The 26,533-nt window shown below is 43.4% G+C and overlaps 3 protein-coding genes across 8 annotated transcripts in view; 2 read left to right on the top strand and 1 right to left on the bottom strand.

Moving 5' to 3' along the window:
- Positions 1–5,587, top strand: part of LOC147015559 (sodium/hydrogen exchanger 2-like) — an 85,211-nt gene extending 79,624 nt beyond the window's left edge. For 2 of the 3 annotated variants that reach the window (XM_085850411.1, XM_085850410.1), the window contains exon 13: positions 5,077–5,587. In XM_085850411.1, the coding sequence (XP_085706537.1) occupies positions 5,077–5,288 (212 nt within the window). In that variant the 3' untranslated portion in view covers positions 5,289–5,587. Of the gene's footprint in view, positions 1–4,173; positions 4,641–5,076 lie in introns of those variants that run through there. The other variant, XM_085850412.1, reaches the window with a different exon arrangement.
- Positions 5,588–10,828: 5,241 nt separating this feature from the next.
- NDUFB4 (NADH:ubiquinone oxidoreductase subunit B4) lies at positions 10,829–13,165 on the bottom strand. Its single transcript, XM_085850415.1, has 3 exons — positions 12,926–13,165; positions 11,530–11,679; positions 10,829–11,186 (listed from the first exon to the last, which is right to left on the bottom strand). The coding sequence occupies exons 1-3, from the start codon at positions 13,091–13,093 to the stop codon at positions 11,127–11,129; spliced, it is 378 nt and encodes a 125-aa protein (XP_085706541.1). The 5' UTR covers positions 13,094–13,165; the 3' UTR covers positions 10,829–11,126.
- Positions 13,166–18,809: 5,644 nt separating this feature from the next.
- Positions 18,810–26,533, top strand: part of DCAF6 (DDB1 and CUL4 associated factor 6) — a 95,967-nt gene continuing 88,243 nt past the window's right edge. For 2 of the 4 annotated variants that reach the window (XM_085850407.1, XM_085850406.1), the window contains exon 1: positions 18,811–19,379. In XM_085850407.1, the coding sequence (XP_085706533.1) occupies positions 19,259–19,379 (121 nt within the window). In that variant the 5' untranslated portion in view covers positions 18,811–19,258. Of the gene's footprint in view, positions 19,380–26,533 lie in introns of all 4 variants that reach the window. The other 2 variants (XM_085850409.1, XM_085850408.1) reach the window with 2 other exon arrangements.

The raw sequence follows: 26,533 nt of genomic DNA, 5'->3' as shown, positions 1-26,533 counted from the left end.
GTGACTCGCCTCAAGGGGGCATACTCGCTCCCCTCGTTCCTGGAGGAGGCCATCCAGGTGCTCGCACTGGGTCCCCACACGCTCCGCGAGCTCACCCCCATTGTCCTCCACTACCTCCGTGTGTGTGTGTCACTTACCCCGTCTTCATCGTGCAGTCTCTCCTCTATTTTTTCTGTCTCCCGTGTCTCTATACATTTTCTCTCCTGGTTCCTTTTTTCTGTCTCTTCCTGGTTCCTTTTCCTTTCCCATCTGAGTCGTTCTTTCTCTCTGAGCCCCATTAGCTGTTCGTTCTCCCTCCGTTTTAGTTGTTCAATTTCACACTCATAGAGTTGTTGTTTTCTTTCCCACTGTTCCTCCTGCTTTTTGTTTTCCAATCTCATCGTTTCTTTCAATTGGCTCATTTCCTTCCTGTGTTTCATTCGCTGTTCTCTCACGACTCTTCCTCGTTTCCTCTCCTGTCCTTCCTTCTCCAGTTTCATGGTTTGCTTCATTTGGTTAATCTCCTTTTTGTGTTTCATTTGCTGCTGTCTCATTACTCTTCCTCGTTTCCTCTCCTGTCCTTCCTTCTCCAGTTTCATGGTTTTCTTCATTTGGTTAATCTCCTGTTTGTGTTTCATTCGCTGTTCTTTGTCTATCTCGTACTCCAGCCTCAGCTTTTCTTCCAATTGGTCAACCTCAAATTCATGTTCTTTTTGTTTTCTATTCCATTGTTCCTCTCGTTCTTCCCTCTCCAATCTCGTTGTGTCCTTCAATCTCCTGATTTCTCCTTCCTGCTTCATTCCTTGCTCCTTTACTTTCTCCTCGTATTCAAACCTATTTTTTTCCTTTTGTCGTTCAGTTTCAAATTCATACTCTTTCAGTTTTCTATTCCACTGTCTTTCTTGTTCCTCCTTCTGCAATCTCGTCATTTCTTTCAACTGACTGATTTCTTTCTCCTGTCTCATTCGTTCTTCCTTCATTACTCTTTCTTGTTCCTCATTCTTTAGTCTGGCCTTCGCTTCCAGCTGTTCGATCTGTACAGTGTGGTTTCTTAAAGTTTCATTTTCCGTTCTCTTCCTTTCCTCTTTTAACACTCTCAGTTCGTTTTGTAGTTCCCTCTCTTTGTTTTGGTGTTTCTGTAACTCAGAAACTTTCTTTTCCAATTCCTTTCTCATCTCCGCACACTCAGACTTTGCTTTGGCTTCTAACTGTTCTTCCGGCTTGCGCTTGTGGTTTTCTACCCGTCTTCCCAGTTCCTCTGTCTCCGTTTTTCCCTCCAGTCCCAGCTTATCAACTCTCTTCGTCATGTCTTGAAGTCTTTTCTCACACTCCACCGTTTCGACCTTCAATCCCTCCTCTGTCTCCTCCTGGCTTTCTTTTAATTTTTCTAATACCTTCTTTACCTCGTGTCTCGTCTTACACGTCTCCCGAATTATTTTCTCGCCCGCCCCGACCGCGGGCCTGACAGCCGTTGCACTCCCCCAGCTCGTTCGTCCCAGCACGTGGCAGCGCCATTTTCTCGCCCGTGGTCCGCGTTTCGCTCCTCGCCATTGCCATAATGCCTGCCTGCAGGCCTATGCCCATGCTCTGCATCTCACCCCGCATTTCTTTCATTTGGTTTTTCGCTTCGAGTGCGTTTCCATCCATTTTTTTATTTTCCATTTGTTGCGTATTTCTCTTCATTTCGTTGTTCCTTTCTTTCATTTCGGCATTCCTGTAATCCAGTTTGTCATTTATGCTCTGCACGAGTTCCATAACGTGCTGTATTGTCACCTGCCCTGGCCACTCCCACTGACTACATTTAGCGGTGGGGTTATAATAAAAAACCGACCAGATGAACTGCATCGATGCCTTTCCCAACCTTCTGGTACGGGTTTCTCTTGCACGGTGATCTCGTCCTGAGCCATGGATTCTACATTACTATTACACATACCAAATCCACCCGGCACCCGCTCGCCTTGAGACGCCATCTTGCTTCTCGTGAAGGGTTAATTTCGCTCGCTCGTAATTTGGAGGGAATCGGGGGTCGCTTCTCTCACCCCTGGACCGATTCCCGTGAATTTAGCCGGAGACAGGAGAGCCTGTTTTCCTGTTCTCCGATACCAGTGCCGCGAGGAGGGCGATGAATTTGTATCGCACGACCTGACACCAGTGTTGCAGTATTCGCGTCCGCCGGCGTGCTGACGGCCACGTAACTCGAATCGCGGCACGTCGCCCACCGGACGGACAATCCAGTCGTGACCCTCTCGGACTAACGCCGGGAACCAGTCACGGGTGGACCTTTCGGTCTCACCGCGATCGAGCCAATCAGCCCCCACGTGGGATAGGGTTGCTCGCCAAATTCGACCTACCTAAGTACCCACGCGGAGGGTAGACCGGGCGATCGCACCTCGCCGTAGGTCGACTTCGGACACGGGCCACTTAAGCGACCCGTTCCGTACTATCAGAATAACCGAGCGGTGTTATCGTCGACCTCGACGGTTCGATTAATTATCGGGCGTATTCAGCCCACTACCAACCCTTTACGTGAAGCAAGATGAGGATTCAATGGAGGAAAAGACGAAGCGAAGCGGGAGAACAGTTCAACAATAAAGCACATTTATTCGCGGCACACGGGAAGCACACAAATACAATTCCACCAAATGCACACAAAAAAAAGAAAACACAATTCCATTTACACAAAAAGCAAATATAAAAGTGAGAACACAGTGCAGAGCTAATACTGACTACCGAGCACACGGCAACACTTATACAATTCTACTTCACAGACGGCGCCGACAACACATACCCAAAACCAAGGAAAAGAAATACCCTCAAGAATGAGGCGGGCCTGAGGCCGAGACCGGGTCGCGCCTACCCGTCTGGTGATGAGACGCGGAGTGGCGATGGCGCCTCACTCCGCGGGCCTCGCAGACAGTGCCTGGCAGGGGGTGGGAAAAGGGGCCCCCTTGGTCGCACTGTCTCAGCGCGGGGGGAAACAGGAGGGGGTTGCTGATGCTCGGGGTATAGAGGATCTTTATTATCCCTGGTGTGCGTCTCCACCTCGGCCAGGTCGCGCTGCCGGCCTCCCTCGGGCGTGCAGCTCCTGGCACCGACGCGAGCACCCCCTCGTCTGCCTTCGCCGCTGCCGCCTCTCCGCCTCTGGACTCTCCACCCTGGACTCTTCTTTGGGCTCCCCTCGTTCGACTCTCTTCAGCTTCTCCAGCTACTGCAGGCTTCGGGCTCCAGACTTCCACACTCGACTCTCCACCCTCCGACGACTCCTCGTTCTGCTGACTGACGAACACCGTCCTTTTATCCCCCCCGTAGCTTCGCCTTTGACCCCCTCCCTTTGACCTTTCACCACGCTCCCCATTGGCCCGAGAAAAAGTGGCCGTGAAGGCTTTTTGATCCACAAATTTGCATATATCGATCGTTCTGGAGGCGGGGCCAAATCGCCCCTCGCTCACCGATTGGACGGCAAAAAGTGGGCGTGTGTCGTTTTTGATCCGTTTTTGAAGCACAAAATCCGTGATTTTGTACACGCTGTTCGACGCGCGCTCTGCACGAATCCAACACCGGTACCCACAGCGGGGCAAGAACGGTGGCGATGCTACGGTTGCGAGGTGTGACGGGAAGGTCGTGGCGGTTGTGGTGAAGCGGAGTTGTGGTTGGTGGTTGATGTTGTGGTTGTGGTGGTAATCATGGCGGTTGGTCCAAAATAAAGATAGTAAAAGAAAAACGGCTATCCTGAAGAGTCGCAGCTCGCATAAATGACATGTATTCCCACTAGACAACGGGTTTGGGCCTAACTACACATGCACTTACCGAGATACCTCACCTAAGGGACCTGAATGGTGGTTTGCGAATTTGGTAACCACAACAATATTTTGCATGGACAAGGACATTGGTACACACCATTGTACTCTTACATGAATTAGACTTAAAAACTGGACAAATCAAAGTATGTAGGATTAGATACCAGTATCATGAGCCATGGGTTTAGATGGGAACTCCAAACAGGCCAACCTGAATGATCATGTAGTATGTTTCGTCACGTGCACAGTTTTTGTCAATGAATGTGACTCCTTTATGTATATATTACCATTATGGTATTAGAAACATCCGCTCCTTATGGGAGCGGCTTGGGAAAGGATAGTGAACAACTTCCGTTTTTTTTTTTTTGCCCATGGCTTGTAATACCACATCCCTCAGGCAGGGGTGAGGAAACAATGTCCACATCCATTGGGACTATACTCTGTGCAGAGCGTTGGTGTTGCCTAAGCAGTGTCCTTGGCTCTTGGGCACAATCCTGGACAGGTCGCCACTCTGACACAGGATACCAGTAAGCTGGCACTCATTATACCGACCTCGGGAGGATGATGGGCAGAGTCAACCCCACCTGGTATGAATTCAACAGCTGGGTGGGATTTGAACTCAGAACCCTAGGATCTCAAGCCCACCACTTTAACCATTAAGTCAACACCAGGCATAGTAAACAATGTGCACAGGTGAAAATCGCTAAGTCAACCCATCCTTGTGGAAAAGGGAGAATTATTTTGTGTCCATGACTTGACCATGGGTACCCCCAGCATGTGGAGATTGGCCAAGCCATTTTTGAGTCTGAGCCAACAGACCAACATGCAGACATGTTGTATTTTAATATGATACTTCCATCCTTTTTTATTTTTATTTTTTGCTGTTCCTTTTAATGATCCCTTAATTTAAGCACAACCTGTGGGGATGCTTTTCATAATCAAAGGTGTAGTGGTACATTCAGAAAGCCTTCTGCACAAAGGTGAATAACTATCATTGACTGGAAGATTGTTTCCCTTTGTGTTCAAACATTGCAACCAATCAAATAGACTTTGTTCACCTCCCGTCTGTAAAAAAAAAAAATTTGTCGACAGAAGCTTCCAGGGTGCTGGCACAGGTAGATCAGTTTTGTGATTAGCACAAAGCAGATGATTGGAATGTTAAAACATTGCCTGACTTTTCTTGTCGTTTTCATTTATCAATTCTGATGAAGCCATTTCGTTTTTCCATTCAATCTTTTGTTATGATAAAGTGAACCGTCTCCTCTCCTTCACCCCCCCCCCACCACCACCCCCCTTTCAGTTGGAGGATACAACGGTACAGGAAATAAGCTGGTAGGTCTCAAGGAAGAAGACAACTTGGAGGAAGACGACAGCTCAGATGAAGTGTTTGAATTTGATTCCGTTAAAGAATCTTCTGCCACAAACCCTTCAGCAGATGTCTCTGTGGCTTCTCCGAGGGAGGCAGAGGGTGATGGTGATGTTGAAGTGCCATTTTTAAAGAAAGAATGTTGATACGTAAGACTAATTAGAAGGGAAGTCGAAAGGATGTTGTGATGCAGACGTGATCACGTTTCAATTCTTGCCAAAATCTGTTTACCTTCTGTGCTGTAAAACCCATGCTTTTTGGGGGTTCTTCACATCCCCTTTTCCTCATTTGTATTCCTTTTGAATTTTTTTTTTTAATGAGGTCTCTGGGAAAGTAGACTTTATAATAAAGCCTTTTGTAATTGCCTTTGCATTAATTACTCAACCTGACTGTGCCGTGAAGAACCAACCACACTGCAAACGAAATTAAAGCTTTACTCCCAGTGCTTTGCTTTTGTCATCAGGTATTTCGAGTTCATTTGTGACTTTGAGGGAGCTTATACAAGACATGGACATTAGGTGACATCGGTGTAATTTTGCTCGGAAGTCTATGCTCATGAAGCTGAACCAGAGGGCAGCAAGTTTTCAAGCTGCCAAAGGGAATGGAAATGAGGATGTTGCACATGAGTGGACAAGTGGCAGAAAGGAAGGGGAGAGGAGTCAGTAATAGGTGGAGAGCATAAGATGGCAGAAAGAATGAGGTTAAGATGGGCAGAACTTAAAATGGAAGGAAGAAGATGAGACTATAGACAGTCCAATAAACAATATGAAGAAATGGAGGTTGGTATTCAGCTTAGAACCACATGTAGGGTTCTGGAATAATACATGGAAGGTGGTGGAGTGCCGAGTTGGAATGGAGGGAAGAAATGAGGCAAAAAATAAAAACAGCCCACCACCATGCCGGCAGTGGGTATGATGCTGACCTTGGGACATGGCTGTGATTGCCTCCAACCCATACCAACTGATACATTGGATAAAGGGAATGAGCTCACAATTGACAACTCTACAGTTGGCATGCAGAACCTCTGGCCCGCAGCATGATTTGATCTGGCCGGCATGGTGTAATTCTGTTCAGTATTTTAAATAGCTAGTATGGAGGATAACATGGAGGTAGGAGGTATGCAGAGTTTCCTCTGAGCCATTGCACAGAGGTTCAAATCTCAACCCAGCTGCAAACTGCCTTATAGTGCAAGGAGGTAAATGCGAATCATGTCGGAATGTCAGAATTTATTTCCCAACAAATGGTATAACATATTTAATCTTTAGAAATGGTATGCTGTATAACCATATATATTCACTGCTATCAGTGATAGAATCGGTCTTGTCAGGAAGACAAAGGATTAGCTTTGCAACCACACTTGCTCTGTATCTTAGTACATATTGTTGGCAGTGTACAACCTTGTCGTTGGAGATAAAAGCAAATACGAATTATTTTGTACAAGTGAGGTACCCATGCGATGCATGGGAGGGACTAGACAGCCAGTTCTTGAAGGACTTGGGCAAAAAATGGCGAAACTACAAATGCCGAATCCACAAATGGCACAGGTGGAACCCCTCACATAATTTCCTCATTCTCCTCTAAACTCGATCTCTTTTTTCATTCCAAACATCATTCCAATCACAAATTAATACTATACGACTAATAACACAACATGCCTGGTGTTGGCTTAATGGTTAGGGTGGTGGGCTTTGGATCCCAGGATCCTGAGTTCATATCTCCCTCGCTGTTGAATTAATACCAGGTGGGGTAGACTCTGCCTGTCATCCTTCCGAGGTCGGCAAAATGAGTGCCAGCTTGCTGGTATTCTGTGTCGGAGTGGTGACCCGTCCAATATTGTGCCCAATAGCCAAGGAGACTGCTTAGGCAGCACCAACGCTCTGCACAGAGTATAGTCCCAATGGATGGATGAAATAACACAATACATCACAAACACTCATGAAGTCGATGAAGAGAAACGTCATCCTGACGTTACATCCGGATCAGGAGCAGTTTCATACGGAGCAAAACTCAAAATCATAATTGTATCGAGGTATTTATGAAATCTCCTGCCCACCTGAAGACACTGGATGGGACCCCAAATAGTCCACAGAAGGTTTAGTGGGGCTAGCCACAAAAATGAGGTAGTTTTGGGACAGACACTCCTGCTTTACAATATCGACTACCATTGCTTTAAAAAAGAAGTCTGACTAGTTCGAGATAAGCGATGAAATAAGTGAATTTTTTTTTTACATCGTTGGCTGTGGGTGATTATAATGGTGAGTTTTGAGAGGTGGAATGTTGACTCAGATTGCAGTACTTTGTCAAAGTTGGGATGATTTGTTACATTAGCTGCATTTGTGCTGTTTAAATTACCAAGTTTAACAATAGTTGTTACAACGCTTGGGCTAGAAAAGGTTCCTCACAATGAACACTGAGGCATCAGCTTGCCCATGTGGGGTGCCAAGATGGATTAAGGTCTCAGCACACCAGGACTGCTTTCTTTTTTCTCTCTCAGAAGTAAACTCAGGTTTGAAAGCAGATCCTTAGAGGGAGAATCAAATGAAATGGAAGACTAAATATTGCATTGGAACCATTAGAAGGAACCTAAACAAGTAAAGAGCAACCATGGAGTCAACAGGAGGAACCTGGATAGGATTCGGGTTTTATCCGCTCCTCCACGGCCCTCAAATCCATCCGGGTACGGCCAAGTGAGCCTTATTCAAAAACATCTGCAAGAATTAACTTCTCCCAAGACAGATAGATAAAATAAAAGAAACAGCAAGAATTAAAATTAATAAAGAGATGTGTGAAAGGAACAACCAACGATGTCGGTAAGAACTCAGACGGATAGATTTTAGCAGTTACTCCCCAGGCTCAAACTCGACATGTATAAGCTACCAGAGATCCATCACCAGGGAAGCACAGTCCATCCAGCATCAGGATATGGTACAAGCATAGTGAAATGGAAGACCAAATCCTGCATTGGAGTCATCAGAAGCATGTGCATACAAAATGGCAATGCACATCATCATTCCCTGCAGCTCCTACCCCCATCATAAATTGCCTGTTTCAAATTTAGTTTAAAATAAATAAAAAGAAGTAGTTGATGCTTGACATGAATGTCACCAGTTGGTCTTTAAATACATAAAACAAGTCCTTCACAGGAAATGCTAAGACCGCGGTTCCCTCTATAAGAGACATCAAAATCTCAGAGAAGGCCGAAGACAAAAAGTAAACGAGTGAAATTGATGGCAGGTAATCACAAATCTCCCCGCCCCCCCCCCCTTCCCACTTGAAGCACAATTGAAAGATGGCAAAAAATTCCACAATTGACCCAATAACAAATTTTGAGTTAGTTTTTACTTTTCCTATTTTGACCCTTGTGACCGCGGTCCCCACCCCCTGGCGGGGCATGAACCGGGTCTCAAATCCCCCAAACAAACGTTACACATTTCATGAATACTCGATGTTGATTGCATACACGTACGACGTTTCATTTTAATTTATTTTTTTACCTTTGCAAACTTTGTTGCGAAGGTTAAGTTTTGATCGCTGTGTATTTATTGATTTATTTGTGAATATGTGTGTTTGTTATCTTTCCAAAACGAAGTTTTTGCAAGATATGTTGGTCAGCTTGTATGTTTTTTTTTTTGTCTGTAATCACATATCGATCACTCTGCAGAGCACAGTTATCATTGGTAATTTTTGTAGCTTCGCATATCAGAGTCCTATAGAGGTCCCTTTCAGCGCATAAAATTTTCAAGGTCAAGGTCAAAGGTCAAGGTCACTGTCGCAAATCAGGAGAGTCGACGAAACCCTTATTTTTTGAGTAATTTTGATCGGATCGTCTTCAAACTTCATGGGAATATAGTTCGTGGTCTGGCGCTCAGCTGATTAATTTTTGGTGGCGATCGGCCTTGACCTTCATGGTTAGCGCTGGAGGTCGAAAGTTTTTGACCCCAAGGTCAAATTTTGAAATCAGGTACCATATCGAGTAATACCTCAAATTGAACACCTCGATGAGTGCTTTCTAGATATGTCAAGCTTGAGACATTATGACGTCATTTGATGACGTCATGACGAAAAAATGGATTTTTCATGAAAATTTTATTTCCTCAGTTCTCATCAAAATCTCTTGATATTTCATGTACAACGGTCCTGGAGAGATACCATTAACCGTACGAAAATATAAAGGTCAAAGGTCAAAGGTCAAGGTCACAAAAAGGTCAAGCATCAAGGTCGACAAAACCCTTATTTTTTGAGTAACTTTAATCGAATAAATAAGTCACTCATGTTCACATTTTGGCAAGATACTGGTCACCCTGGGGGTGACATTGGTTTTTATTTTGTTTGTTATTCGCATAACTCCAAAAGTATTGAACTGAATCGCAGCAAATTTGGTGGGATGATTGGTTATTATCCGAGGACCATTTGATTAGATATTGGGAGCGATCGAGTCAAAGGTCAAGGTCATGAAAAGGTCAAAATCGTCTTTTTACGATAGCGTGGTCAATTTGTATCCAATTTGCATGCAACTAATGCCAAAATGTTCAGAATTCAATGCCCCATCTTGTGATATGTGACATGACACAATGACGTAATAACCCTTATTAGCGGTTGGGAGTCAAAGGTCAGGGGGGGGTCACGACATTGCAAAATGTGCGGTTTTAGTTATAACACGGTCAATTCTTATCCGATTTGCATGAAACCAACACCAAAATGTTGACTGTTCTGTTTCCCACACTCTAATACCAATTACAAAATTAAGAGTACAAAGGTTAAGGTCGAGGTCATGAAAAGGTCAAAATCGTCATTTTGCCATAGTGCGGTCGATTTTTATCCAATTTGCATGCAACCAATGCCAAAATGTTGTGAATTCAATGCCCAATCTTGTGATATACGATGACACAATGACGTCATTACCTTTGTTTGCGGTTTGGGTCAAAGGTCAGGGGGGTCAACGACCTTTATTATCATAACACGGTCAATTCTTATACAATTTGCATGTAAGTAGATTCAAAATGTTTAGAATTCAATTCCCTATCCTGTGATGTGTAATATTTGACAGTGACTTTATTGGTGAGTTGAAAGCATTAGGGGGGGGGTGTCACTGAACCTCTTTCTTATAATGTGACCAGTTGTCATCAGATTGACTTGACACCGACATCCAAAAAGGTCAGGGAGTTCATACAGAAATTATACAATGTACGTGAATCAGTGTCAAACAGAAGGAAATTTAATGTTTTTAAGCCATCATAACACATATGAGATGGCAGATGTGGTATGGGATTAAATACCCTCACAATCAACGATTTCTGGGGGGGGGGGCAAAATGTAGCGTTGGCGAAGGTATGCGCTCTACCGAGTGCCCGTTCTAGTTAAGTTCTTAAATTGTCTGTGTAATTGCTTTGTTTGACCCTGCACCCCAGGGTCAAAATGATACTACCTTCGCACATCCTTACCATTGGTAATCAAAACTACCAAGTTTGGTGAATTTCTGCACAACTGTTTCGAAGATGGCGTGATGGAGGGGCACACAGATAGACAAAGACAGGGCCAATTACAATTCCCCCATTTTTTTTCCTTTTCTTCAAAAAGTGTGGGACAATTGATACATCAAGTTGATGACACGATGAAGGGTGGGGAAAATAGGCATGATTATATGGCTTATTATAAAATGATCCTCCACAAAAAAAACAATAATAAATCTTGACCACATGACATTTTATTTGAAGATCATGTGCTGTATATTGCGTTGGGAGTGAGAATACAGAGCGAGGTTTAAACGAGGACTGAAATGAAGTGAAAAGCCATCTCGCCAAGAAACTTCCACCAAAGTGAAATGAAAGTTAATCTCAAAAATTCTCATTCCTGGCTGCATTAGTCGAGTCCCAACCGGGATTGGAATTTTGGCAGAAACAAGAATAATAATAATAATAAAATCCACGCCGAGCAGGATCCAGGGCAGTCGTGAAGAGCAGAGCAGAGATGCAGTCTGGGACATTTCACTGCATACGTGTGTCAACATTCATCCTTCCTTCGTCAATTTCATTATGTCTCCATTTCTACATTGGAAAGAGAAGTAAAAAAAATTACACGTTTGGTCGACAAAGTGGAGGAGGGGGGCGGGGGGGCATCTCGCATGCAGTGGAGTGTCTGTTGAGGCAGGTGGAAAGAGGAGAATGGAGGAGCTTGTCCATAATTTAAACATAAAGGACAAAGACATGAAGACAAATTATTGTACCTTTACATGAAAAGGACATTAATAAACAACCGATGACCATATTAGTACTTGAACCCGAGTTTCCTGAGTCACGAGCTAGTGGTTCAGATGGGAAGACTACTGGGCAAACCGAATTAGCATAACATGGACGAGAGGTGGGAGTGAAATGTGTGCAAGAAACTCACCCTTTCCACATGCATGGCAACAGCAAAAGCAACTATAGGAAGCAATCCTGTCATCAGACCAAGCAGCGACGTTCGTGGAGAAGCACGAAACGTAAGGGTTCCATGATCATAGGTGTGCGCTCGTGCCCAGCGATTAATAGCAGGGTCAGCCTGCAGTCGCAACACAAATAATGGCTTTGGTTGGAATCATTTGTTCACCGATTATGCTCAAGAGTTAGAACTTTTCACGAAACAAATCTCATGACATGAACACACCAAACTCCGCATGCCACGATGAAGTTCCTTGTATGCACACACAACCTAGTGTGGACAACCATCTGACAGACATCTTACAGACCACAAAAACAGGAAAACAAAGTGAAGTAAGAATTTACAACTTTTGGGAGCAAACTCTTTCACAACCCGTTTCTCTGACCCACCAAAATGTGACCTTGGGACATATATATATATATATATTCTTCTTCTTTCGGCTTCTCCTGTTAGGGGTCGCCACAGCGGATCATCCGTATGATCCGCATAGTGATTTGGCACATGTTTTACGCCGGATGCCCTTCCTGACGCAACCCTGGTTACCTCTTACGACACAGGGATATGGTACACCTATTTTAACCGGGGTATACACCGGCCCAGTACACTGGTACTCACTTTGCAGACCTCGGAAGGATGACAGGCTGAGTCAACCCCCTGGTGTATTAATTCAGTGGCCCAACGGGGCTTGAACTCAGGACCTTTTGGATCCCAAGCCGCTGCCCTAACCACTGCGCCAACACCAGGCTATATATATATATATATACATATATACATATACATACATATATATATATATATATATATACATATACATATACCTACACATATATATACATATATACATACATATATACACATATACATATATATATACACATACATATACACATACATACATACATATACACATACACATACATACATACATATACACATACATACATACATATACACATACATACATACATATACACATACATACATACATATACACATACATACATACATACATATACACATACATACATACATACATATACACATACATACATACATACATACATACATATATATATATATATATATATATATATATATATATATATATATATATATATATATATATATATATATATATATATATATATATATATATATACAGGGCGGCCACCGCACGGGGACCCAGAGGCGAGAGCAGCGGAACCTGACGACAGAACAATGCGAGTAAACTAAAATACGGAAAACATCGAATGTAAAAATCTCGTCATTGTGTGCTTGTGTTGGTGAGTCGAGATGAGTCGACGTGTGCGGATGACCCGGTACTCGATCCTATAGTAAACCGCTCTATCTTCCGTTCAGTCCTCACGATTTGTCCGGTGCGCGCTGGGTCGTTGTACTGTAAAAGAAAAAGACGCTTGAGACGGGCACGAATCAAGGCCCGTTCAGCCGCCGCCACTCTGTCCTTGTCGCTCAATGGAGGAAGAAAAGCTTGAGGCACGTTCGTGTATTTGTCGTACCATTTGGGGGACGCCATGACTTTCCAAATTACTCTTCCTCTTCTTCTTTCTAAATTCAAGACGTTTTTCGAGCCCGCAGCTCTATATATGCCACTTACTCGTCGGCAGCAAAAAAATAATAATAATAATAATAATAAATAAGAGAGAGTTATCAATTTCCAGAAAATATTATATAGTTTGTTCCATTTCGTTAATCAGTATTAACGCCGTTTGCAAGGTCGATGGTGTGTATGGTTTAAGCGGTGTATATCCGGTAAGCCCAACCAACCGATTGTCATCTCTCTCATACTGTATAAAAGGCGTGATCTGGGTCCCTCATACCGAGGAATTTGCATAAACTTGTGTTCAAAATGTTTGGGAACATTATACACCACTTGCAGGATTTAGGTGTGTTTCATTACCAAGCCAGCCGTTCCGTTGGAGTGCTTGCTTGAGTGCTTAAGCCACTCGGCGAGCGCTCTCGTCGCTGCTTGGTCATGGAACACCTCCACCATGGGCCGACTCCTCTTCTTCAAATGACATTTCGTTTTCCCTCCGCCTGTGATATTATTCTTCTTCTTCCTCCTCAAACACATAAATTATGTTTTTAATCCTGATTCAGTTCCTTATTTCATTATTAAACATGAGACGTTGTACGTTCCGTTCTGCTTTGTGTTTGAAATAATTTTCTTTATTAATCAGATATAAATCCTTTCCAGATGGAAAACAAACGCCGATACCTTGCACAACACAAATGTTAAAAAGATATTGTATAACCCGAAGGAAGGAAAACACGGAGTGGGGAAAACAAGCTCAAATGAGCCAAGATCCTCGTCCTCTTAATTATGACGTCATAAAAACGAATATGACGTCATTGTGATGTATCAGGTTTGCGATAAATTATTATCTGTGCTAATGCCCTGTTCGATTTCCGCAAACACAATTCAAAAAGCTTGCCTAGTTTCGGAGATAATTTTTTTAGGCGATTTCCATTAGCGGAGATATTATGACGTCATAACTTTTTATTTTTTCTCGGAGGAATTTTCAAAATTGAAGATCTTTACTGTCTGCGCGGGGTATTTTTACATATATATGCCATGTTTCAGGAGGTTTCGATGAAAACTGGAGGCTGTGAAACAAAAAAGTCCACAAGAAGAAGATGAAGAACAATAACGTGAGTAAGACTTGGAGATCCTCCACGAGGATCGAAAAACGGTTCAAAACGAGTCACGTGACTCTGACTAACTCCCCCCCCCCAATCCCCCTTGGATGTCAAGCTTTCCCTTAAAATATCTTCTGTGGAGGGGTTTTAGTACCCATGGTGCAGTGCGCGGGCGCCATATTTGTTGGCAAGTCAAACAAGCGCGAAAAGGGAAACAAGATCGAACAAGGCCAAATAATTAGTGTAACCTTCCGTTGCAGGAGGTCAGAATAACGAGACAAACGTGCTGGATTGTTGAGCTGCTGGTGCTATCGTTGCCAGGGAAGTGATTACAACCAATATGGCGGCGCGCACGGCATTGTGGGATCGTTCTGAAAGCCCTCCAAGTGGGATTGAGGCAGGAGGACAAGATCGTTACCCAATCTCCATCAAATTTTGCATACGTGCTGATAACGTCCAATATCAATAAGGTCGTGGGCATAAGGAAAACAATAACCCACGTTAATTTCTGTGGAACAGTTCTACTGAATGTCCTAAGTTCCACGGAAGTTCTATGGAACATTTTTTGCAGGATTAGTTAACGATAAAAGGTACAGTTTTGAAGGAGCAGGAGTTAGGGACATTGAAGGAAGGGTAAACGACATCGTATCGGGTCATGGTATGAAGGTGTTTGTAGTACAGCTAGAAGCAAATGAATTCAGGAAAGTTTACTCAGGGGGTTTGAAAAATAGATACCGGTCAGGGAGACGTGGGACACTATTTTCAGTATTTCCCGACTTGTGTCCCACACGTGGAAATATAAAACTTTTCAGGTAATATTTGGTTGTCAAATAAACCCATTGACTTACCCTTCAAAATATATAACATTTGGCCAAACTTTCTGAGTTCTGGGTCATGACCAATTTTTGATAAATTTTGGGGTGGCTTTGGGGACAATGTCTAGAGACATGGGACAGTGGAGTGGAAGAAATGGGACACAAAGAAAAACAATAAAGAACATTTAGGTTGAATTGTTTTATTAAACAAAAACATCCGCAAAGTTGTGACTGGTGTGCAACACCTCAAGATCCTCAGGCACTCCTTTCATCATCGTTTCACGAAAGTTCTTTCGTGGAAACACAAACACGGGTGGCAGGGCAACACCTGTTATGCACACTGCACATACTGTGACAAGTTTACCCCTCTCATGCAGTCACTAACCCAATCTGTTTGCTACCCTTCAAGGCAATGACCTTTGGTACCTTCTGTACCTTGGGAAATCCAGTCTCATCAAGGTTGGAAATACTCCCACCTCCAATTTGTCATCGGTGATGGCTTTCTCAACTGTCACCTTGTTAAAAGTGGGAGCTCGTCCCAAGGACGTTGCCTCTGGGCATCAAATAGAAAGTCTTGGGTGTCGTTTGAGAAATCCAGTGAGCCAGTCACGTCCAGCCATTTGTTCTTCATCCCAATTAATTATCTGACATGCGCAGGCCATTTCTCTGAGCAATATAATATGAAATGTCATTTTTCTGGCACACTCTGGGTGTGAGGCTTTGGAACGTTTTGGAAGACATAGTCAAATAATTGGCAAGTGACTGTTCTTGGTTTGCAGGCAGACCATGACTCTGATAAAAAAATTTGCTGCCATTTTGACATCGAGGTCTTTCTGGAACTTTTTCACATATTTGGACATCTTCGGTTTGCCATTTGTCTTGGCGACCTCACGTAACGATTCTCCATGCGTTACTGAATGAAGAACAGCTTCTTTCATGAAAATCTTCGGGAACAAGCCCATGGTTAGTGTTCCACTTGTAATACCGTGGCATTATGATAACTGCAATGAAGAAGAAAACACCTTTTGTCGAGTATTATGGAGCAAAGTTTTCTTGAAATTAGAATCTTAAGAGATTTAAAATTAGAATTACATCTCAAATGAAGAATGTGTAAAGTATAATATATTTAGCTGTCACATTCTCACAGACAGGTATAACACTGGAATATATAATAGGGAAGAATTGGGACATGCGGGGAGAGTTGACCGCCATGAGGGAGGGGTGGGACACCACCGTCCCAACTCTCCCCAGGGGTATCACTTACAAAAATGGCGACTGATTTTCTGAAACTCTGAACGCCTTGACATATTTGCACTCACTCTTTATGGCTAGCATTCAAGTCAATTTCTGGTAACATTTTTTTCACATCAAATATTTAATATCAAGATAGTCAAATGAGACATTGTGACAACCAAAAAATAATCTTTTTCACCCCAAAATGTTAAAACCACTGTGAACTCACCTGTTTTCTGCGTAGAATCCTGACCTCAAACATCGTCAAGCAGGAAGAGGATAAATCACACACATAATTGTGAATTTGATACATCTATGGATTTACTTACTTCAATAAGTTTGACCCTTATTCGGCATTAGTTGATGACGTCTGACGACTCGTCCAATTTCTCCCCTGTCCCATGTCTTCCCGCGCTTCCCTGCAGGATATTAGGTAAGCAGCTGAAAGCAAAAGGTTGTGAGTTAATGTTTTCTGGTATTCTCCCAAGATTAGGAAATGGAATAGAAATTATGAGCAGAACGATAGATGTCAACCAATGGCTGGAAGAATGGTGTAGGGTTGAAGGTTTTACATTTGAGCAGTGGGAATCATTTTGGGGACAAAGGGAGTGTTTCCAGAATGATGGCTGTATGTTAAATAGAAAGGGGGCAGCAAGGTTTACAGTGGGAATTGAGGAAGGAATTCAGGGTTTTTCATTTTTAGGTCAGTTGAGGATGGATGTGCTATGAAGGAAGGAACTGATGATGTAATTATGATGAGTGAGGCTGGGCAAGAAAATATAATTTCAGGAAGGGAAAAGTTAAACATATTACATACCAATGCCAGGAGTTTAAATAATAAGATGGAAGAGCTTGAAGCCAAAGTAACCCAGTTTGTAGATAAGCCCACGAGGGGGAGTGCAATGTTATACCTCCTTTTAAGTAACGATCCCAATGTGGTGGAGGAGGTGGAAGTCGGGGAGCATTGATGAGCAAATGACCATAACATTGTGTGTGCAAAGACTTTGTTAAGAGTTCAAGTTAGAGTTCAGGTTAGCAGGGTAAGGCTATTAGATTTCAGGAATGTAAACCTTGAGGGTATGAGGAGAGAGTTGGGTGATGTAGATTGGGGGAAGCTAACAATAGGACAATCAGCATCAGAAAAATGGGAAACCTTCAAGGAGCAAATGTGTGGAGTGCAGAGTAAGTACATTCCATTGAGGCGTAAAATTAGAAGCAGAAAGAGACCAGGGTGGTTGAGTCGTGAGATAAGGAATGTTATTAAGGAGAAGCAAAAGGCATTTATTCGGTGTAAAATATCAGGACTGGAGTTAGATTGATATCACTATCAGAGGAAACAGAGGCAAGTTAAGAGAATTACTCGGCAAACCAAAAGAGAGTATAAGAAGGACATGGCGAAGAATATTAAACATAATAGCAAGGATTTATTTAAGTATATCAGGGGGAAAGAACGGGTTAGGACCAGTGTGGGCCCATTGAGGAACATCACCGGGAGAGTGGTTGGTGATGAAAGTGAGATGGCAGGCTTATTAAACAGGTATTTCTCTTCAACGTTTACACAAGAACAGTCAGGAGAATTGCCAATAGCTGAGAGTATTTATTGAGTTGGTGAGGAAGGGCTTTTACAGAACGTCCAGGTTGGAGTGGAAGAAATCTAAGAGAAGATTAGGTTCCAGAGGCAGATAACATGAATCGTGTTGCCTATACACCGCCCGAATAAAGGTATGCGTCAGAACAACGTGTTGGAACAAAATCGCCCATCGGGTGACTGCTACTCTGCTCGTTATTGAAAAAGCACAAAAATCCTCTAATTTTATCATTTTGCCTTCACAAGGTCGATTTGAGGAAAGTGAATTGTTTTCCAAGCCGATTAAATTTACTTCGACGATCATTTAATTGTAGTTATTATCGTTATTGCAGGGAACAAGCGACGATTGAAGAGAAAACGAACTGTGGACGTGAAGAGTAGTCACATCAGGAGTTAAGACTCCGGGAGGGGGACATTAGCCTCGACATGATTACAATACTGTATGAGGTATATTTCGTTCACGTAATAACGGCCGTTCACACACTTTGCAGCGCAGACCGTTTCCTGAATGATATTTAGCAAAATTTATCGGCACAATTTCCCGGTAGATTTGGGGGGCAATGGATTAGTAAACGTGACGTGACTGTCCACGCCACATTCAGAATGTGCCAGAAGCGTGAAGTCATTTATTCTGGGGGTCTCAAGATGGCGGTGCATTTCCTCCGACATCCGGTTGTGACAACTAATCCGGATCGTTTCGATTACCGGAAGTGGGAGGCCAAAACACGGAAGTACAGCGCAGCATCGCTTCACCGGCTATGTTCATACACCGTCCAATCATTATATATATATTTTTTCCTTTATCACGTGGGAAGCATTGATCTAGTTATCAATGAGTTGAAGGTATTAGGTTTTATTTTATTTGAATGGGTTCCGAATGTTGTGATGAGCGTGACGCTCGTCGAAGCTCGTCCCGTATTTGGGTCACGTGACGCAGACGCCGAACAGCTGCCGTGATCTCGCGAGACTCTGACAGCACAATTTCTATTTTTATTCTTTGTTGAATCCGTCGCACTGCTTTATCGTGTTTGTTACATTTGCCCGTCCGAGTGGAAGATAGGAGTGAGTGTCAAAGAGAAAAGTAGACCAAGTGTGCGCTGAAAGAAAAGTGAGCTATAATACCGGGAATGTGACCGTGAAGAGTGAGCGACTTCCACTCACGGCAGGTTGAGGTGGGAGTGCATGAGAGACCAGAGTGACAGGATCAAATTGTGACCCCACCGGGGGGGGGGGCGGAGGGTGTTCCTGGATGCGGCATCGTTTTAATGGGAAACAGGCGAAAGTAAGGCAATCGGCTCGGAGGAAGGTGGACGAAAGCAGTTCCGGAGGGTTTATCGAGCGACTCTTGTAAATTTGAGTTTGTGCGCAGAGTGATATTGATTTCGAGATCCGGGTGATACAAATCATGGAGCTTTTGGACAAAGTGAAAGGCAGCAATGGGCGTTCGAAGCAGAGTTTACTGGAAGCGGTGAGGAGGCGGTCCCTCGGCTTGGCCCCGCCCACCCGCCTTCGCCACGCCTTCCTCGGTACGACCCACTCGGCACGCGCACACTCACTCACTCACCCACCCACTCAACCACTCACTCACTTGTGCTGAAAATGTATTCAACGTTTTCTCTCCATTAAACCGACAGGGTTAAACGGATTTAGCAATTTATTACTTTTCGTCTTTGCTATGGCGTCCAGATGTTCAAAAACTGCGATCACCAATGGTAAGAGTACGTTACGGCAGTGATCTTCACGATTGTTAATGTTTTATTAGGGGGGAGGGAGGGGGGCACTTCCTGCAGGACTCCATAAATGGCTGTGATTAGGCCCCGCCTCCACTTACTCTTCTTCTTCTTCTTCTTCGTTGTTAACCGCTGCAAGCAGAATTGTTTGTCCACTACGACCATACAGTATGCTGATGTAGTGATGTTACTTTTGTGCTTCGCATTGGAACACTCGTTTGAGACTGTTGGGTCGATTTGATCGCATTTATGGCGGATTATTACGGGCCGTTTTCACATTTGTGTATTGTGGGCCGCACTTTGGGCCGCCAGCGGCTCGCGGGCCGTGCAATGAAGAACAGGGCGAGACGGTAAGGATTAATGTGGAATAGGCAAAGCCTAGAAGCGAACGTAGAATTCTTAAATTCACTTCTGACTTTACATATAAACTTGTTCACAACTGTATACGCAATTTCCGGTTACTTCGGCCTGGATTCGGGATCAACGATCAAATAATGTAAATCAGAATTAAAAATTATTTTTTGATGATGCGGGAGATATCTTTATTAAAATCAGTGGAGGAAATGTACACCATGTCTGATATTATTTGGGTCTTTCATGTCTCCGACGATGCCTTTATCTCCCGGCATGCATCATTCCCCATGACAAAAACCGGAAGCAAAAAAAAAAAAACCGGAAGCAAAATGGTCATAGCCAACGACACGGATTCACAATTGGCAGGGTATTGTGTTGTTGTTGTTGCTGTTGTTGTTTCCTATTCTCTCACGTGCACGCGTTAAGTATGAAGCTCACTGCATTCGCTGTTATATCTGCATGAAGGCTGAAGCGTCAGTGAGGTTAACCAGATCAATCCAACTCAATAGATTTATTAGTATTTTTTTTTTCTTCTTTTCCTTGATGAATCATGTTGACTTTCACATCCACAGCAAAGTGTACAATTTCCCCTTGTTAATTTTATGCCTGAAGACCATTATTTTGAACTTTGCAGATGCCATTTGTTTGTCTTCCAACTGATGTTTGAAATAGAAAAATTGAGGCTTTGTCCAAACGAACTGTTCCATCAGGTTGAACCTCAGGTTCATGATGCTCCAAATGCAGGTTCACATCCCGTATATTCTCCAAAGTATTTGCCTGCTGTCTACTCGTATCCTTGTAATTTGCATTAAAGTGAACTCCTGTTCCTAATGTCTTTGTCCTGCATGTGATTTTTTGTCCAAATTTCACCAAGAGTCTTGTACAAAATTTAAAAATGCTCAAGTTGGTGCGGCATTCATTTTTCAAAAACGGTAGGTATAATTCAGGAAAGATGAAAGAAGACTATCTACCATTTTGTAAAGAATGGCCATAGGGAAAACTATCATGATCATAACATAATGGCACAACAAGCTCAAATGAGCTAAGATCCTCGTCCTCATAATGATGACATCATAAAAACGAATATGACGTCATTGTGATGTATCAGGTTTGCGATAAATTATCTGTGCTAATGCCTGGATTGATTCCCACAAACAAAATTCAAACAGCTTGCCTAGTTTCGGAGATAATGGTATAAGCGATTTCCATTAGCGGCGATATTATGACGTCAACTTTTTTTCTCGGAAGAATTTCCAAAATCGGAGATGGTTACTGCCTGCGCGTGGGCTTTCTGCATATACTTGGCAAGTTTCACAAAGATCCGATGAAAACTCTGGGTTGTGAAACAAAAAATGTCAAAAAATAGGAATGACATCATAAAAATTGATATGACGTCATAGTGATGTATCATATGTGTGGTAATTCATCTCTCCTAATGCCCTGTTCGATTCCCGCAAACAGAATTCAAACAGCTTGCCTAGTTTCGGAGATAATTTTTAAGGCGATTCCCATTAGCGGAGATATTTTGACATAACTTTTTTTTTCTTGGAGGAATTTTCTAAATCGGAGATGGTTACTGTCTGCGCAGGGTATTTTTACATATATACGCCAAGTTTCAGGAAGTTTCGAAGAAAACTGTGGGTTGTGAAACAAAACGTCCACAAGAAGAAGATTTAGAACAACAACCTGAGTAAGACTTAGAGATCCTCCACGAGCATCTAAAAATAGGAGCGGGAATGTTCTCAATTATGACGCTCAAGATGATCACGGTTATGCTGATGTAGCTAACTTGAAGGTTACAAGCACACAGTCAAAATATGACTGTTTTTGTCTCAGTAAAGTGAATGATGGATGAAATTGTTTACATCCTTAATTAGGACACTTAGATATTTAATGACCTTATGTTTTTATTTATTAAAATTACATATTCCAAGAAAAGTACATGTATCTAGTCGGCCTTTACTTGTTAGGTGAATACAAAACTATGCCTGGTGTTTGCTTCATGGTTAGGGTCCCTCGGCTTGGGATCCGAGGATCCTGAGTTAAAATCCCGCTTGGCTGTTTAATTAATACCAGGTGGGGTTGACTCAGCCTGTCATCCTTCTGAGGTTGGCAAAATGAGTACCAGCTTGCTTGGATGATTGAGCCATTCGAGTATCCTGTGTCGGAGTGGCGATCCATCCAGGATTGTGCCCAATAGCCAAAGAGACTGCTTCGTCAGCACCGACGCTCTGTGAAGAGTATGGTCCAAATGGATGGAAGGATGGATACAAAACTACACATTCCTTAATTTTCAGGAAAAAAAAATGTTGTTGAGGGATGAGGACTTTAACAAAACCAACATTAAATATAAAAAAAACCAATGTCACCCGCAGGGTGACCCGTATCTTGCCAAAAGGTGACCACGTGTGACTTCTTTAAGGCCACACTGAGGTGAACAGAGCTGCTATCCACCAGGAGCGACTCCTTGAGGAATATCTGCCTACGAGAGATTCCGATGACAATCGTTCTACAAAGTAACCATGAAAAATATGCGTTTTCCTCATAACGTCACCAAATGACGTCATAATGTCTCAAGCTTGACATATCTCGAAAGCACTCATCGAGGTGTTCAATTTGAGGTTCTACACGATATGGTTCCTAAAACTTGAAAATTTGACCTTGGGGTCAAATATGTTTGACCTCAGGTGCTAACCATGAAGGTCAAGGCCAATTGCCACCAGAAATTAATCAGCTGAGTGCCAGACCATGAACTATATTCCCATGAAGTTTGAAGACTATCCGATCAAAATTACTCAAAAAATAAGGGTTTCGTCGATTCCCCTGATTTGCAACAGTGACCTTGACCTTTGACCTTGACCTTCAAAATTTTGTGCACTGAAAGGGACCTCTATAGGCCTCTGATATGCGAAGTTACAAAAATTTCCAATGATAACTGTGCTCTGCAGAATTTTTTATATGTGATTACAGACAAATAAACAAACAAACAAAAAATAAAAAAACAAACAAAAAAAACCATACAAGCTGACGAACATATCTTGCAAAAACTTCGTTTTGGCAAGATAATAATAATTATATGGGGTGAAAAAAATACATTTTACATTTATTGCAGAACTTATTGCAGAACAGAACAGCTTGGCCATGTTTTTTTTCTTTTGGACCACCATATGATCTTGACCTTCAAAATTTCGGAATAGAGTGTCAATTAAGAAAATGTGTCACCATCTACAATCTATCCATAAAACCCAAGATCATGAAAATTGGACGAAAACTATGAAAGTTATGATTAAAAAGGTGTTAATTAGGTCACAATCCTAAAAAAGTAGGTCAAGGACGTGAATCAAATATCAGGTGCACAACTTCAGTGCAGGTACACTATTATGGTACAAGAACATCTTGAAAGGCCAAGTGGTCTTTGAGATTCTGCATTGGCAAAATTGAGCGATGACAAAGAAAAATGCATTGTTTTTTTTTTCAGTTTTGTTTCAAATTTGACCTTGATCTTTAACTCTGAGGGGGTATGATGTGAATTAAGCATAAATGCGACTTCCTTTAGGCTATCGAGGCAGGGAAATTTTGTTCTCATCAGGCAAACCTTGGTGAAAAATATTAAGATGTCTTTAATTGGGTTATGACCTCAAAAAATATATCAAGGTCAAAATTGTGTCAACCCAGCAAACTTTTATTTCCCTTATTGATGCAAAGTTTCATTCGGAAAAGTCTCAGCGAGCTCCGATATGTAGCTCGGAATTATCTGGCAGAAAAAAGGGAGAAAAACCTAATGGTGGTTTGATACGAGTAGGGGTGCAAGACCTCACCTTTAACTTGGAGGGGTATGATTTAAATGAAGCGTAAATGTGCCTTGTTCTCGGCTATCTCGAGGGCAATTTTGTTCTGATCGACAAACCAAACCTTGTGGTGAAAAATATTAAAATGTCAAACAATTAGGTCATCCCTGCATACTTTCTATTCACATTATTGGTGCAAAATTTAAGTCTGAAAGTCCCAGCTGGCTCCGAGGTACAACTCAGAAATTGATACAATTTGGAAATTTGGAGTGTTGGGAGTGCTGGAAGAAAAAAAAAAAGAAGATAATTTTCGAAATGGTGGTTTAGTACTCTTGGGGATTTAAAAAGCTCTGTGGTACCGTAAAAAATGTGTGGTGCAAATTGTAGAAACAAACCCTACAGTAGCAATAAGCCAGCTTATTCACTGTGTGTGTGTATGTGTGTGTGTATGTGTATGTATTACGAATTTACCGCCCGCCCAGCGTGCGAACGACCACTTTTAAACCGAATCGCGGCCGGGCGCCCACCGGACGAACAATTTTGTCGCAACTTTCCGGAACAACGCCGAAAACCAGTCACGGGTGTGCTCCAAGGCTGAGTCAACACTCTACCCGCGCGCGACAGGGTCAATCGCCGAATTATCGATATACCTAAGTATTCGCGCGGGCAGACTACTGATAGACCGTACCTCAATGAAGGCCTGCTTGGACACGAACCGCTTAAGCGGTTCGTTCCATTCTGGGATAACCGAGCAGTGTATTATCCCCAGGCCTCGTTGGATCCAATTCTTTTATCGGCTATTAAAAAGCCCACTATTATTCCGAGAGCAATATGGAGGTTCAATAAGGAAAGAGGACACGACGAACGGGTTAACATTCACACAAGGACATTTATTTGTAAAACAACACGTAAACAGGGATGCACGTATGCAGGTATGCAATCAATAGGGGAAGGGGACAAGACACGAGCAAGGTAAAGCACTACAACCATCTATTATTATTATTTACAAGCACTTACACAGTTCTACTTGCGGGACATGGCGCCACAACATTCACACAAAGAAACAGGGAAAAGACCCCCTCAGAGGTAAGGGGGTCAGACTGGACCCGTAGGCCTTTATTATGTGGGACTTGGTGGACCGAAGGAGTCCCACAAGACCATTGCAGGTTACCTCCACCCTCGTGGTTCCTCGATGGGGTGCCCCGCGACGCTCTTTCCCTATGGCAGCTAGCATAGCCGTGGTTACGCCCAGGCCTTGCCAGGCGGCCGGGTGAGTCGGGCCTCAGCCGGTGACGCTCTGAGAGGAACGAACGGGTTTGGATGCTCTTTCAAAGTTGATGCTCTTTGTAAGAACCCGTCCGTTCCTCAGCGACGCTTGGACTGTCCCGAAGCTCGATCACCTCAGACCGTTTGGCGCTGGCTGGCGATCTCTCTCCAGATCTCCCCACATGGACGCGTAGGTCTGCTCGGCACAGCAGGCTCAGCCATGCTCTCCATCTCGCGTGTTCTCCGCTCCCCTGGACTCCGCCCCGCCTGTGTTCTTCCGACTCCAGACTTCACCGACCGCCTCCAGACTCCACCGATGACTCCGACCTCGAACTGGTGCTCCGTTTGGCCTTTTATAGGGTTGGTGAGACTAGATCTGGCCTCCGCTCTCTGACCTCTGACCTCCACAGGCCCCGCCCCTTTTTCTCCTGTGATCCAATTTCCGAGGTGAAGCTTTTACAGAGCGGACGTGCGTGAAATCACCGTCGCTTGCGCTAACAACGAAACCCCCCGCGTCGGTTTGCAGCGACGCTGTTCGCTGGGGACTCGCCGTGGCTGGTGCAAAGATGGCGTTGTTTCAGAGACAAAGGTGAGGCGATGTTTGTGACGTGGAGATGTTGACGGTTGCTGGCGGAGTGGTGAGGATGGCGTGGTTGTTGAGAGGCAGGTGTGGTTGTGGTTGGTGTTGTGGTTAAGGGGGGCGATGTTGTTTGTTGTAATGGTGGTGGAGATGTGGTTGGTTCAAAATAACGATAGAAAAAGAAAAACCTACCTCAAAGGATCACAGCCCTGTGACGCGAATAAATCCCATTAAACAATGGTGGGGAAATCTAACTGAACACAGACTTATCGATCTAACTGAACTACAGACCTTTATGGTGTTCTGTGAATTTCCACAGCCGTAACAATATATATATATATATATATATATATATATATATATATATATATATATATATATATATATATATATATATATATATATATATATATATATATATATATATATATATAGTTATGGCTGTGGAAATTCGCAGAGCACCATAGAGGTCCTTAGTTCAGTGATGCCGATAAGTCCGTGTTCAGTTAGATTTCCCCACCGTTGTTTAATCGGAATTATTCATGTCACCCGGGCTGTGATCTTTGAGTTAGCTGTTTTTCTTTACTATCGTTATTTTGGACCAACCACAGCGCCAACGACCAACCACCTTCTCCACCACGCCACCCACCAACCACCTTCTCCACCACGCCACCCACCAACCACCTTCTCCACCATCTCACCCACCAACCACCTTCTCCACCACGCCACCCACCAACCACCTTCTCCACGCCACCCACCAACCACCTTCTCCACGCCACCCACCAACCACCTTCTCCACGCCACCCACCAACCACCTTCTCCACGCCACCCACCAAGCACCTTCTCCGCGCCACCCACCAACCACCTTCTCCACGCCACCCACCAACCACCTTCTCCACGCCACCCACCAACCACCTTCTCCACGCCACCCACCAACCACCTTCTCCACGCCACCCACCAAC

Source organism: Eptatretus burgeri, chromosome 12, assembly GCF_056783735.1.
Source record: "Eptatretus burgeri isolate ZD-2024b chromosome 12, Ebu_testis_v1, whole genome shotgun sequence".
NCBI classification, from domain to species: domain Eukaryota; kingdom Metazoa; phylum Chordata; class Myxini; order Myxiniformes; family Myxinidae; genus Eptatretus; species Eptatretus burgeri.
The sequence above is the reverse complement of the archived record's forward strand: the minus strand, read 5'-3'. Positions and strand labels throughout refer to the sequence as shown.

Excerpts from the sequence above, each read along its gene's own strand:
- NDUFB4 (XM_085850415.1), bottom strand. The coding sequence starts at position 13,093 with ATGGCGTCCCCCAAATGGTACGACAAATACACGAACGTGCCTCAAGCT. Across the intron at positions 11,680-12,925 it reads CAGCGCGCACCGGACAAATC|GCTGACCCTGCTATTAATCG; the intron begins GTGAGGACTGAA and ends TTGCGACTGCAG. Across the intron at positions 11,187-11,529 it reads TTGCCATGCATGTGGAAAGG|AAATGGAGACATAATGAAAT; the intron begins GTGAGTTTCTTG and ends TTTCCAATGTAG.